Source organism: Pipistrellus kuhlii, unplaced genomic scaffold (assembly GCF_014108245.1).
Source record: "Pipistrellus kuhlii isolate mPipKuh1 unplaced genomic scaffold, mPipKuh1.p scaffold_m20_p_23, whole genome shotgun sequence".
NCBI classification, from domain to species: domain Eukaryota; kingdom Metazoa; phylum Chordata; class Mammalia; order Chiroptera; family Vespertilionidae; genus Pipistrellus; species Pipistrellus kuhlii.
Window position 1 is genome coordinate 7,475,135 of NW_023425522.1, and position 14,433 is coordinate 7,489,567.

The 14,433-nt window shown below is 57.7% G+C and overlaps 1 protein-coding gene across 1 annotated transcript in view; it reads right to left on the reverse strand.

The window, feature by feature from the left end:
- The window catches only part of NTN1 (netrin 1), a 181,676-nt gene that overhangs the window by 36,850 nt on the left and 130,393 nt on the right, over positions 1–14,433 (reverse strand). The window contains exons 5-6 of the mRNA XM_036452200.2: positions 9,269–9,418; positions 9,031–9,084 (exon numbers count right to left, since the gene is read on the reverse strand). Of these exons, the coding sequence (XP_036308093.1) occupies positions 9,031–9,084; positions 9,269–9,418 (204 nt within the window). The remainder of the gene's footprint in view (positions 1–9,030; positions 9,085–9,268; positions 9,419–14,433) is intronic.

A 14,433-nucleotide genomic window follows, 5' to 3' on the forward strand; every position in this document is an offset into this window, starting at 1 on the left:
CTCTCTGAGGGTGGCAGCCCCACCTGCAAAGGCCCCTCTGAGGGGAAACAATGGGGCCCAAGACACACAATGCAAATGATTCCTTTGTGCTCCCTGGGGTGGCGGGCAGAGGGGGCAGCTGAGCGCTCCCCGCCCTCCTCGCCCCAGCCTGACCTCTGCCCCTTCCCTTTGTGCAGCCCCCAAAGAAGGGGAGGGGGAGAGGGAGGGGAGGAGAGCAGGGAAAGCCAGGGAATACAGAGGTGGTGGAGGGGGTGGAGGAGACAGACAGAGGGAGATGAGGACACACAGAAAGGAGGGAAGGAGCACCATGCAGGCTGCCGGGAGCAGGTCCCTGGCTACGGGAAGCATGCAGTAAGTGGGATCACGTGAAACCGCCATTTCTGCGGGACACAAGTAGCCAAATACAATGGCAACTCCATTCAGTCCACCTGATCCATGTGGGGTGAGTCTGGTCCCCAGCCAGGGCAGTGAGCGGGTCCCACCCACGGTGCCCATTCCCGGGGCTCAGTCTCTGGTTTCCGAGGGGGGCTGGGCTGAGGGAGGAGGCCAGAGATGCTGTGAACAAGCCAGCTGCCCTCACCAAAAAAAAAAAAAAAAAAATCTAGCCGAAACCAGTTTGGCTCAGTGGTAGAACATCGGTCTGCAGACTGAAAGGTCCCAGGTTCGGTTCCAGTCTGGGGCATGTACATTGGTTGCAGGCACATCCCCGGCAGGGGGTGTGCAAGAGGCAGCTGGTTGATGTTTCTCTCTCATCGACATTTCTAGCTCTCTATCTCTCTCCCTTCCTCTCTGTAAAAAATCAATAAAAATAAAAATAAAATAAAAATTCTAAGAATTCTCCAACGCTGCTATTGGCAGTGCCTGGATCAAGAAAGCCTGTTTCAGCCCTAGCTGGTGTGGCTCAGTGGATAGAGTGTCGGCCTGCGGACTGAAGGATCCCAGGTTTGATTCTGGTCAAGGGCACATGCCCTGGTTGTGGGCTCATTCCCCAGTCATGGGCAAGCAGTAGGCAGCCGATCAATGATTCTCCTTCATCATTTATGTTTCTATATCTCTCTCCGTCTCTCTTCCTCTCTGAAATCAATAAAATATATATATTAATTTAAAAAGCCCGCTTCAGACCAGTGGTGCTCACTTGTCTTTGAGCTTTGGCACCCTCTGCTCCCGCCACACTGTGGACTTCCTGGTCCCTCTGCTGGGCCGGTCCCTGAAGGAAGCACCGAGCTTGCAACCCTCCACCTCAGAGACCACAGGGCGGGCTGACGTTCGGGCTGGCCGTGGCGCTCCCTGCCTCTCCTTTCAGAGCACGCGATGATGATGACGTGCACCACATCCTCAACAGCAGCCCCCACCTGGGGACGCAGATGTACTGCTAAGCATCATGCTTTGCTATTGCATAATGCTCCCATGATTAAAGCACGAAGCAAACCAGCTCTAAGGACACTCCGGGGATAAGAAAGATGGGCAGGGGTGAGAGGATAGCAAAGCATTGTCTGCTTAGGGGTAATGAGGCTACCGAAAAGCTGAGGAGAATATTTTCAGAGACGGCATTCCGAAAGATGCAGGGGTAAAATGTCATACGTCAGCTTTCCTTTTAAAATATCTCCGCAAGAGAAATTGTGGAAGCCACTGTTTATTGCTCTGGCTTTAAAAAATTATTGGCTATTCTCACTCACTTGTTTTTCTAGCTGAATTTAAGAGTCATGTCCTGTCCAATTGGGGTTTTTGGCTAGAATCATGCTAAACTTTGATTATTTCAAGGAGAATTGACATTTTGCAACTTCAAGTCTTGCCCTGCCAGACATGGTAAAACCTTCCTTTTTTTTTTTTTTCTTTTTTTTTTTTCCTGGTCTTTTTAGTGTCCTTTGGGAAGTTTTTATCTTTTAATATCCATTGTGTACTTTTACTGCTACATTTACTCTGTGTTTTTGATTCGCTGCTATTCTAGCTGGGCTTTTGTTTCTAGAATCGTAAAAATGATGTGCATTCATGGAGCACTTCCTACAGGCTAGATGCCCTGCCACATGCTCTTCAGTAGCTATGACCCTGTTTTGTAACTAGTTATTGCTGATAGATAAGAAATGTTACCATCTTTGTATGTTAATGTGGTAATGGCCTCCCTGCAGAATTCTTAGCAATTTCCAGCTGATTCTCTGCAGGCTTTTCTCACCGGGCAAGGGCTGTCCGGTGTGAGGAAGGGGCCGTGAGCCCTCCCCCTCCCTCCCCCGCTGGTTTACTGGTAGACACTTATGTATTTGCCCTGTCTCGCTTGGCTGTCTTGTGACCAAGAGGACAGCTTTGCCCACCACTCGCCATGCCCAGACCCTGTGGCCTTAGCCATGCCTGCCCCACGCACCAACCCACCGCTCTCAGAGACGCTTTACCTGGCATCTGCAGAGCACACGGCCTTTAACCTCCACCTCTACCTTGTTTTCAGGTCCCCTGTGAACACGTGAGTTTGTCTTGGTAGAATGTCACCACACAGTCAGCAACAGCAAAACCTTCTCCTGCATGGACCAACCAGCATGACTACCGGGAGGCAGAATGACACGGAGGCCCACGCCACTGACAGACCGAGGCCAGGCACCTCGGCTGCAATCCCAGCAGCACGCTGTGCATTGGTGCTCACGGATCTCTCTGTGCCTGCTCCCTCCCGTGGGCAGTGGGGATAGCCAAGTGCGCCCGCCTCCACTGAGTCTTCTCCTCCATGGCGGAGAAGACTCCTGGCTGATAACTGAGAAGAGTGCTGGCATCATGTAAAAGTCTTCTACTCTTCACTTACCCAGAGTCCATTTCTCCTTTATCACGGGTCTGGGTCAATTTCTTCTCAGGAGACGAATTAGCTGATGGTCGTTTCCTGAACAGCAGATCCCGGACGGCCTAACATCCTGTTTCATACTTTGAAGGCCAGGCCGCAGTCCATTACAGACCTGCTCCTTCTAAGTGGCCTGTGATCTCCTCACGATCAGCCATCCTGGCTCCAGCCCCAGCCCCCCACAGACCCACAGGCCCCTAACTCCTATGCCAGGCTCCCTCACCTGGGGCTCATGTGACCGAACCCCCAAAAGAGAATAAGGCTGTAGGCGGTGGTGCAGCCAGACCTCTGCTACTTAACACAAGGCCATGGCCACTCTGTGTGTCTGGAGGGCGACGGAGGACGCCTGCCATTTCTCTTGTTGGCTGAGCTATCCTTGCTTGGAGGTGGGCGAGGAGGAGCTAAGAGGCACCCCCTGCTTTCAGAGTCTTCTGGTGAGCAAGGGGCAGGAAGGCATGCCCAGGCCCCACACTCAGGCTCCGTGGCTGCTGCTCTCTACTTCCCCCACCCAACAAGCCAGATTCACGTCACCCTTGGGCTCTGACCACAAGTGCTTGACATCTGAGTCATTTTTAAACATTTTAGTCCAGTGGCATTAGTGCATTCACTGTAGCGCCACTGCCTAGTTGCCCAGCTTTTCCCTCCTGCAGGGGAAGCCTGCACTATCACCTCTCGCCATGCCTCCTTCATCCCTGGCTCTGGCAACCACGGATCTGATTTCTGTCTCTTGATTTGCTTATTCTGGACAACTCTCTATATAAAAAGGTAATGACTGCGACTACCGAAACAACTGTTCCACCGGTCACTATGCAGTGCTAGCATGGATGCTGAGACACAGGTAAAGTCTGAGTGAACTAAGAATGAACAAGACAAAGGTTTGCCTTTACAGAGCTCACACTGTAAGAAGGTTAGGTCAGGGATGAGAATTCAAAATTGCCACCAGCACAGACTTGAGGTGCAGGTTCTCAGAGCGACTAGGGGTGTGATTGAAGAGCTGGTGCTGACTGAAGATGAAGCCATTCTGGATTTCCTAGAGGAGCCAATGGCTGCCTAGGAGGTGGAGCTTTTGACACTGACCGGCATAGAAACTGACCGATCAGAACCTAATCTGGGTGAACTGCAAAGGCAGAACCTAAGGTGGGGCTGACGAGGGTTTTAAGGGCAACAGCTGTTTGGTGTAAGGTGTAAGAAAGTGGTTCAATTTTTTAAAAAATGGTCCAGATTTAGGGGTTATGTATTTTTGTCTGCCAAGAGCATCTCCTTCTGCTGTAAAAGGCTTCGCCTAGTCCCATTTAAGCAATCCTATCCTATATAATCTGTCTATACTAATAAAAGAGTAATATGCTAATTAGACCGGGTTGACCAGCCATCTTCCAGATGTCCAACTTCCTTCCAGACAAAGCCATGGTGGTTGGGGCCAAGGCAGAGGCAGTTAGGGACAATAAGGCCAGCAGGGGAGAGCAGTTAAGGGCAAGATCAGGCTGGCAGGGGTTAGGGGTGATCAGGCCAGCAGGGGAGGGGAGGTGACCAGGCTGGCAGGGGAGGGCAGTTGGGGAGCAACCAGGCTTCAACTCTCTGCTGGGTTCAGTGTCTAACTTCAGCTGCTGGGAAGGATGTGATGAGGCCACCAGCAGTTTCCACTTAGCAGGCCCTGCACACCTGTCCTCGGGCCACACCTCCTGCTGCCCACCCTGCCTTCCCATCACAGAGCTTACAGACACCTCAACACAGTCCCTCCACACACTGGGTCGACACTGGGCATGTATAAGCCCACCACCAAGTCCAAAGCTTTATCTGGATCATCCCATTCCATTGACTACCCTGTTTCCAGAGAAGGAAACAAGATGAGGCAGAACTTGGGTCTGAGGCTCCCATCCGGTGTCCTCTTCTCTCCATCCGGCCCCCGGCACCTGGGAAGGCTGCACCCCAGTCTCGCCAGCTCATGTTCCCTCCTCATCACCTATTCTCTGTCCTGGAAAATAAGCTTAACACGAGGACAGTCCAAGCTGCTCCAGGCTGCAGGTCTCTATAAACCCAAGTTTCTTTCATGAAAATAAGTGGAGGCACTAAGAGGCCACCAGGTGTGACAACTCTCAGGTGACTGACTGCCCCGAGGCTGGGGCCACCGAAGCAGGTTGCAGAAGACACCACACCAAATACCGGTGGGGCAAGCGCCATGAGGAGACGAGCCCAGAGAGGACCAAGGCCCTGCAGGGAGGGGTCCCAGGAGTTGCTCCTTGCTCTTGCACCTCCATCCCAAGTCCAGCCTCCACTCAGGAGACAGCAGTGCCCCTTGGCACCAAGGAAGCCAGCGAAAGACCACAGCCTCTCACCCGGCTGAGAGGCGGCCCTTCCTCCCTCCATATTTTCGTGTTCCTATGCCGACACTTCATTTCCGGGGGAACCCGCAGGCAGGGCTGGGTGGAGTCAGCTCACCTGAGCTCTGAGAGCCCGTCATATGCATCTCTTCCCACCTGCATGTTCCATGGCATCAGATGGGGTGTCTGCAACCAGCCACCAGGAGTGCTGACACCAGGGAAAGTGGCAAATGCCAGGCGTCAGACTCTACCCCTGCCAGGTCGTAACTATTCATGGGTGCTGCTGCCCGAGGAGACCTCAGCACGGGGCCGCAGGAGAGACTGGCCATCAGAGGCAGAGGAGACAGAGCAAGCATTTCTGAAGAGGAAGAAAAAAGTCCATTCCTACCCTGAGAAGAATGCAAGAAAGCCCCTCCCCTCAACATGGCGTGCGGGGGGCAGAAAAGCGAAGTCTTTGCATGTCCAGGGTCTCTCAGCCAACAGCAGAGAATCACCAACCCCGGAGCCCCTGGTCCAAACGGGACTCATCCCGCTGAGCCAAGTGGCCGCCACGAAGCCAAACGATGTGCGATCAACAGCTACACAGAGATGATGGAGGCTGGTGGAGGCCGAGGGAGGGAGGCCGAGGGAGGGCAGGGCCCTCTTTTAGCCCAGAGGATGGGTGGGTTTGGAATGGGTGGTCCCTCTCTGCCCCCCCCAGCCCACTGCCCTCCTGGGCCCTGGACCAGACCTCCCACGGGCATGGCGTTCCTGCCTCCTGCCCCATGACGGGGCTCCGGCTGCTCAGACAGCAGTGGACAGCATTCCGTACGTGAGCTGGCCCTGCCAGGGGGTGGGTTCAGCGTGAGGTTACGTCCATCAGCTTTCAGGACAAATTCTCGGTTTATTAATTCTCCTCCGTTACGCAGGCAAAAGTAAATAAGCTTTTCTCCGGCAGCCTGGCACACAAGCCTTCCCTATTCAAACACGGCAAGAACTGACAGGCTGGGGAGTGCTGCGCTCCGGGCCCGCTCCCCAGGGGCCCCCTGGCCTCCTGCCCACGCCATCCCGCCCACCGAGACAGGCAGCCGTGCGTGGCAGGCCCAGAGCCCAGCGCCTGAGGCCCAGGCGTGGCCTGGTCCTTGGGTGGGAGCACCAGATCCTGGGCACCCCGGAGCACCAGAGAAAGTCCGAAGGGTCTGCTCAAAGCATGAGGATCGCACCTGCTCGCTCAGCCGTCTGTGAGCAAAGCGGTGCTGTGTACGTGTGTCTACTGTTTGCTTTCATTTAAAAAAAAACGTGTCTTTAAAAGGTTTGGAAGGACGAAAAGAAATAAGCAGTAACGAAACCGAACGGAGTCAGGACGTTAACTAACTAACCAAGAACTGCAAAGGAGGAGGCTGCCCGTGTTTGTAAGCACTCGCTGGGGAACCTTATCTAGCCCAAGACCGCCGCTTGCTTTCCTCCAGCTTCCTGCGGCCGGCACAGACATCTTGGGGGTCGTTTTTCTTTTTCCCTATTTTTGTCCCATTGGCCCGTTTCTGATTTGCAAGGGGAAAAGCCAAAAGCGCTGCAGGGCCTGGGGAAATGGGAGGCAAGAGCCAGATGCTGGTCTGCCTGGGCCGTGGCTGAGCTGGGTGCACAGCCCCCAGAGCTGGGCCAGGTGAGCTCCGAGCGGCAGAGGCCACACCGCGGGAGCAGGAGTGGAGGATTCAGCCAGCGGCAGTGTCAGTGCGCCCAGAGCTGGATGGGATATGCCTTTTTCAGTCTCACGCCGGCTCCTGCCTCCCGCCTCCCAGGCCCCTGCGCTGCTTCCTCCTGCAGTTTTTCCTGTGAGAGTCCCTTGCAGCTCGACCAAAGGTGACTGGCAACTCAACCCAATTTCCCAAGAACAGCGTCCCTGGCTTTCCCGGGTGTGACCTCAGCAGCCCCCTGAAACGCTCTCTGTCCGCCCCTCTCTGGGGGCTGTGCACACATGCAGGTTTGAAACATCCTCTCTCAGTTCCCAGCGTACGGCCAGCACTCAAGTCTAGTCTTTAGTCTAAGACCGTGGTCGGCAAACTGCGGCTCACGAGCCACATGCAGCTCTTTGGCCCCTTGAGCGTGGCTCTTCCACAAAATACCACTGTGGCCTGGGCGAGTCTATTTTGAAGCAGTAGCGTTAGAAGAAGTTTACGTTTAAAAAATGTGGCTCTCCAAAGAAATTTCAATCATTGTCCTGTTGACATTTGGCTCTGTTGACTAATGAGTTTGCCGACCACTGTTCTAAGACATCAGTCAACCATCTGGGTGCACAAGCCTCCCCCACACCTGCCGGGAGAGGAGGAAGGGGGTCCCCAGAGCTGACACTGATGTCCACATGGGCTCCCCATTCCCACGCCTACCCCAAGTGCCCGTGCACAAAAGGCCCGTGCGACCCCGGGACCAGACGCTGGGTACCAGCCTGGCCTGCTCTCCGCGTGGCACCCCGTCCAGTGGCTCTGAGCCCCACGGAACCTCCCTGGGCCGAGGACTGGTGACAACATCCTCACAGCGTTATCTCCAAATGCAGAAATAAAATACACGGGACTCCTGTGGATGGAAAAGGGCCCACATCCTACACCGGACACACTCAGGGCCCTGCATGGGGGGCCTTACAGACCCCGAGAGCGAAAGTAACCGCACAGGAAGGCCTGAACACACAAGTCCCAACTCAAAGCGGGTCCTGGCAGGTGGCTCCGTCCCAGGCCTGTAGCTTCCCTGACAAAGGTCACTCTTTACCGTAGCGGAGCCTGTCTGTCTTTCTGCCTCTGTGATCACACACCTTTGAAATGCCAGGGTAACCTCCTTCTGCGGACCCCTCGGGGCACCCCACATGCCAGACGCCACACCCTCTCCCCTCCCCCAAGGCCCTCTCCACGGGCTGTCCGGGAAAACTGCTAACTACCCTGCACCCGCCCACGAGGAGAAGCGTCTCTTCGTTTTACTTCGCATCCAGTCCCAGCCCTTCCCCACTCTGCTCTCTCCCATCCCTTTCAGCTACCCCCAGCGGCCTGCAGGTAACCCCCTCACACCTCCTCCCCTGATCGTAATGTATAAAATAAGCTGTAAAGCTGCCGTTCTCCGAAGCAATTTCTCACTCCGTCTTCCGTTTGGCTCAAGTCCACTCCCCTCGGACTTTTTCTTAGGCCGGACGTTCTTTTGTCGACAGCACAAAGGAAACAAATACCCCAAAATACACCTAACCAGACACATCCACACCCGAAGTCTACGAGGCAGTCCCTCACGGCATCGCTTCTTCATTAGCGGCTACAGGTGGGGAGGCGGCAGCAGGCCTGGCGGCTCCCGTCGTGTTGAAGCAACAGTGACCTAACGGCATGCTGGGATACCTGCACCCACCCTAACGAGGTGAGAAAACACCGGTGGCTTCTGCTGGCGCTCAGGTCCCCGGGCGGCTGGCCCTGCTGTGGTTTGTGGCCACCTTGGCAACCGAGGGAATGCTCAGGTTCAGCGAGAGGAGGGGGACAGAGGCGGCGTGGTTCTCTCCCTGTCCTCACCCCCATTTCTGAGTGTGGCCCCCGTTCTGTCCCGGTGCTCAGGAAGGCGCTGTCGCCTCCTTCCCGGACCTTCTGCAGCCCCGGAAGGGGTGACACGGCCCAGTTGGATGGTGTTGGGCTCAGGCCGCTCCCTAACTTGGTGGATGAACAAGAGGAGCCGCTGTGAGCGTCCTGGGCTTGGAGAGAGGCTGGCCCACAGGACTGATTAAACCCCTCTCTTTTATTCTTGGGGGGGAGGGAGGGGGGCTCCCAGAAAAATGCCTGGGGCTCCATCCTCCTCAGTCCAAGCAGCGCCCTGATGGGGGCTCGGAGGATTCTGTCCCCTCTAACCCCCACCCCCTTCCCACCCTCCCAAAGAGACGAGCGGAGGGGGCAAGCCTACCTTCCGGCTCCTCCACGCTGCTGGCTGCAGTGGTGGGCGGCGCCACGGGGATCTCTGCAAGATTCAAGACGAAGGAAGGGGAAGTGAGGTGAGGAGGTGTCATTTTTGACCTTAGAGCAGGATGGGCACAGCACAGACCCCTCCCAGCATTCCAGCGTCCCCCTCACCCCACCCCCACCACCATCACCTCCAGACAGGCCCCTCCCCCCCGCACCCAGGCCCCCCTGGGCGTACGTACTGATGCAGGGGGCGATGGGGGAGCGGCTCTGCTGGTAGCCCTTGGCACAGCGGTTGCAGGTGATGCCGGTCACGCCGTCCTTGCAGGGACACTGGCCGGTGGTTTGGTTGCAGGTTTTGCCAGCAGCACCCACGGGGTGGCAATCACAGGCTGTGGAGGACACACACCAGGAGGGTCAGAGGGCGGGAAGGGGCCCCGTGCACAGCCTCCCCCTGGGGTCCCTCCCCAGCGAAGAGCAGGAATGGGGGAGTGGGATCAGCCAAGCCCACACATTCCGGAAGCTCTGAGCGCCGGCCACCTGCCCACCGGGAAATGGGGAATGAGGATTAGGACACTCGGACTCGAAAGGATGTGCTGGCAGCAGGGAAGCGGAGGTGGGGAGCCCTTCCCAGGCCAGAGAGGAAGGCCCGCCATCAAGCATGTTTGGAGGAACGTAAACTCTGACCATGAGTGGAGGAGTCAGACCTGGGAGCTGCCCCTTCTCGCCGTGGGTTTGTGCATTCCTGTTCCTCCGCCCACCTGCCCGCCCCGGGCCCCCACACTCCCCTGCTGACCCTCTGGGCGAGGGGGACAGGGTCTGGAGCCTGATGGGGGAGTCACCAGGAGGTGCGGCCTGCAGGCTGCTGCCCCCACCTGCTCTGCCTATCCCCCAGGACCCCCAAGCCCATAACCTGCAGCAGCGGGAAGGGGCACAGTAGTTGTTTAATATTAATGTGTGAAGACTGGGAGGTGCGGGAACCCTCCCCCATGGGTCTCACAGAGGGAATGACCCCGTTCTCAGGCCACTGGCCAGCCCATGCCCGTCCTCCTGGCTGTCCATCCTGACGCCCACTCTTGTGCTCTAAGGGCCCTATTTCAGCGATGCAGTGGCCAGACAACATTGGGGGGACATCCCACTGCTGTGGACTGGATGTTTGTATCTCCCCAAAGTCTTACCTTCAAGCCCTAAACCCCAAATACAATGGTGTGGGGAGGTGGGGCCCCTGGGAGGTCATTAGGGTTAGGTGAGGTCATGAGGGTGGGGCCCCCCTGCTGGGGTTAGTGCCTTTAAAAGAGGAGGGAGGGAGAGGTCTCTGCAGGCACACAGCAAGGAGGCAGCCACTGCAAACCAGGAAGCGGCCCTCCCCAGACCCTGACTCTGCGGCCCCTGACCTTGGACTTGTCCGCCTCCAGCCGGTGAGAAATACAGAGCTGCTGTCTAAGTCTGTGGCGTTTTGTTACAGCAGCCAGAGCTGACTGAGACACCCACACCTGACGCCAGGGCAAAAGCTGCTGCACCAACCAGGCGGGACCTGAGTCCCCACGGTGTCCTGCCCCCACCCCGGGTGGGAGTGGGAAGGGAAGACAGGACGAAGGAGAAGTGGTCAGCCTCTCCCCTCCTCCCTCCGCCTCTCCATCCCCCAAGGGCAGTGGGGCGGGTCTCCAGGGCGGCCTCCCGCGGCCATTTCATCCGGTGCGACAGGCTGCGCTGGACTCCTGCCCCAAAGGGGAAAGGAGCCCAGAAGGTGAGCAGGAGAGAGCTCCTCAGGAGCTGACGGGGTTCCCAGGCCAGCTCTGCTCACGGCGGAGGCAGAGTCTGCGATGGAGACGGGCCTCTCCCCGCAGCCCTGGGCCAGGGGGACGGGGAATCGGAGGAGGAAGGAGGCAGGAGGAGAGCCGGGAGGGGAGGAATGTGAGGAGATGTTTGCTGAAGTTGTGTCTGGACACGTGTGGCTTCCTGAAGCTCCTGGAGGAGTGGGCTCCTGGTGGTGGGTGCCCCCTGGCAGGGGAGAGGCAGGGGCACAGGCCCGGGACAGAGGCCCTGGGTGCCACGCAGGCGGCTGGTGGACCGAGGGGTCTCTCAGTGCTGGCCCCACAGAGGAAGAAGATGCCTGCTCCCATCTCGCCTCTGTGAACCCGTCTGTTGGAAACCTGTCTTCTTAAATCTGCCCCGAATTCAAGTCCATGCCTCACTGTTGTTTTCTATCCGTCTTGTTTTTGTCTTGTTTGGTTCCACTCAGTAAGAACAGACTGCGCGGTGGGAGAGCACGCTGACCTTCCCCTCGGCCTCCACATCCCCGTGACGGGAAGGGCGTTCACGTGTGGGGCTGCGTGTCTCAGCTGCCACGTGAAAGCAGAGGCCACAGCACAGGACCCTGCTGTCCCGAGCTAGCTCCTGACCGGGCTTCCGTCCGATGTGGGCCCAGGCTCCCGCCAGCTGACGCCCTGGCCTGCTCGCACAAGCTGGCTGCCGAGGCCGAGAGGCCTCCTCTCCATGTGACCGAATCTTGCTGCCTGCGCTGGACTTCAGACCCTTGGACTTGGCTGGCAGAGGTCACCAGAGGCTGCTCAGGGACTGAAGGGTCCCAGCGAGGTCACCCGGGGGCACCACCATCAGTCCAGGGACCTCTACTGAGCTGGTCCAGAGCAGAAGTAGGGGCGCAGTGGGAGGACTGTGACCCTCCCCCAGGACCCCCCACAGCTGTGACTTCTCAGCTGCGCCCGCTGAGGTCTGTAGGAGCCAGTGGAGCCCAGGCCTCCCTCTGTGCTGCGGGGGCAGCTGTCTGCTGGGTGGAGCGGGCACCGCTCAAGGACCATCTTTTGATTGAAGGAGAGGGTGCTTCATCTCGGCTTCCCAATCTTTCTCCTGAGATCTGCAAAGACTCTGAGCAGCTGGCCCTGCAGCCTGGTCGAGTCTACTTTGAAGAAGTGGCATTAGAAGAAGCTTAAGTTTTAAAAATGTGGCTCTCCAAAGAAATTTCAATCGTTGTCCTGTTGACATTTGGCTCTGTTGACTAATGAGTCTGCCGCCCACTGGCCTAGGGTTTGGTGTCTGAGCCGGGACCACCCCCCACTGCTGCAGGCATGGCAGTGTCCCCTTCCCGGAGGGTTCGGGCGCTGGCTCGCTCATACTGCCGGGCACAGCACGCCTCCCGTCCACACCCCCCGGCCGCCCTGCCCGACACCGTTGTCCACCGAGTAGTGCCAGGATGTCCTCCCTGAGACTCGGTTTCTCTGCCAGGGAAGAGCAGCCCAGCAGGCCCCCGGAGCTCTGGTGGGATGAAGGGCAGGCAGACAGTCCTCACCCCAGGCTGCTGGTCTCTGGCAGCTCCTTCCCGTTTCCTCCAGTGTCTGTCCAGGTCGCCCCCTCTCACTGTGGCTCACACGGTGGTTTTTGGGGGCCACCCTGGGAGGGTATCTGGCTGCTTTTTCCTGACGACCTGGCTCTAAGGGCCTTCGGATGGCAGTGAGCTCAGGACACAGGAGAGGGAGCGGCCTGGTGCCCAGGCTCCCGGAGGAGCTCCAGGCAGGAGGGTGGGGGAGGGAATGGCCACAGACCTCAGCACAGATCCTCACTTCAGACGCCACCCAAGGCCGCTCAGGCCACCGGCCAGGGGTGAAGGGCAGCTTCGGGCCTGAACCCAGACATCCGGCCTCAGAGAGGCCCTCCCTGGCCACCTGTAGAGCAGCTACCCCCACTTGCACTCTTTATTTCCTCCCTGTAACTCACCACAACATATAATAACTTTATGCTCTTCTCCTTCATCGTCAGCCTCCCCCCAGAGAGCAAGCACGTGCTCCCTACATACGGGTGCAAAGACCAAACTCGGGGCAAATCTGCTGCCCTCCCGCTGGGGCATGGCTATCTGATGTACCTGTGAGTCTGGAGGAAAGAAGGGGGCGAGCAGGGAAGACCATCCTGGGGCCCAGCCTGACCCCAGAGCACCCCCTGCTCCCGCGTTCCCCGTGCTAACGAGGGGGCAAGGGGCGAGGAGCACTCTGTCCACAGATAATCCACCAGCCAGCTCAGCTGTGTGTGTCCACCCCCTCGCAGCTCTGCTTTTCTTGCTCCCAGCAGTCGCTAACGAGGCACAAAAGCATAAACGTTTCAAGTGGTGCGACCTCTCCTCTCCCCTGCCACTCTCGGATCAAGGTGCAGACAGCAGGAAGTGGAAGGGGAGGGCCGCCCCATAATCCCAAACCGGGTTATTTGACCCTCCTGATCCGGTTAACTACAGTGTCCCTGCACCTGATTTACAGCGAGGGACAGGCCCGGCTCCTGCAGATGGCTCCCCAGGGGGCGGGGGCAGGGAGTCCGCCCGCACAGGCCCGGGGCAGGCGGGCAGGGCGGGATCTCTCCAGCGGCACTTTCACAGCCGCCTTCAGATACGCGGCCTGTCCCCACCTCTCCGCACAGGGCCCCCCCCCGAGCAGCTGCCGCACACTCATCTCCGCCGTTGGACGTGTTTGCCGTTCTTGCTCCCTCGGTGTGCAAATCCGTTATCCAGGGCCTTGCCCGTTCCTGTGGGAATCTGCCTCCGAGTCCCCACGGGGGCTGAGCCCTCCAAAGTGAGAGGCACCCTACTCACAACTAAGGCAACAGAAAAGCCGAGGGAGCTAAAACAGGTTTGGTTCAGTGGATAGAGCATCGGCCTGTGGACTGAAGGGTCCAGGGTTCGATTCCGGTCGGGGGCATGTACCTTGGTTGTGGGCACATCCCCAGAAGGGGTTGTGCAAGAGGCAGCTGATTGATGATTCTCTCTCATCAATGTTTCTAACTCTCTATCCCTCTCCCTTCCTCTCTGTAAAAAATCAGTAATATATATATTGGAGGAGGAGGAGGAGGAGGAGGAGGAGGAGGAGGAGGAGGAGGAGTAGGAGAAGGAGAAGAGCCGAGGAAATCCATGTGCCTGCTTGTTCTACTTTCCGCTAATTGTACAGATAGCCCTGCTGGCTAGCAGGTGTGGGTGACGCACACCAGGAGCCTCCTCTATGTCATTTCATGTAGTCGCCACCATAATCCTGAGGGAGGAGGAACTATTGTTGACCGCATTTTCAGATGAGGAAACGGAGGCACCGAGGAGGACATACATTGCCCAGGGATGGACCTGGAGTCCTGGTCTCAATAACTCCCGGATGTGAAAAGCCACCACCCCCAGGCTGTTGGCTGGAGCCATCTGCTGCTCTCCTGCTGACAAAGGCTGTGTCCCAGGTGACATGCCCTCCATCAGCAGAGGAGCTCAAGGCCAGGGCACTGGGCTGAGAGCAGCCTTCAGAGGCCGCACTGGCACCCCAAGGGTGCCCTGGGGGATGAGACCAAGGGCTGGGCCTGAAGACCCCGTTTTAGCATGGGGTGCTGTGTGGCCGGGGTGCTGTGTGGCCGGGGTGCTGTGTGGACCGGGTAC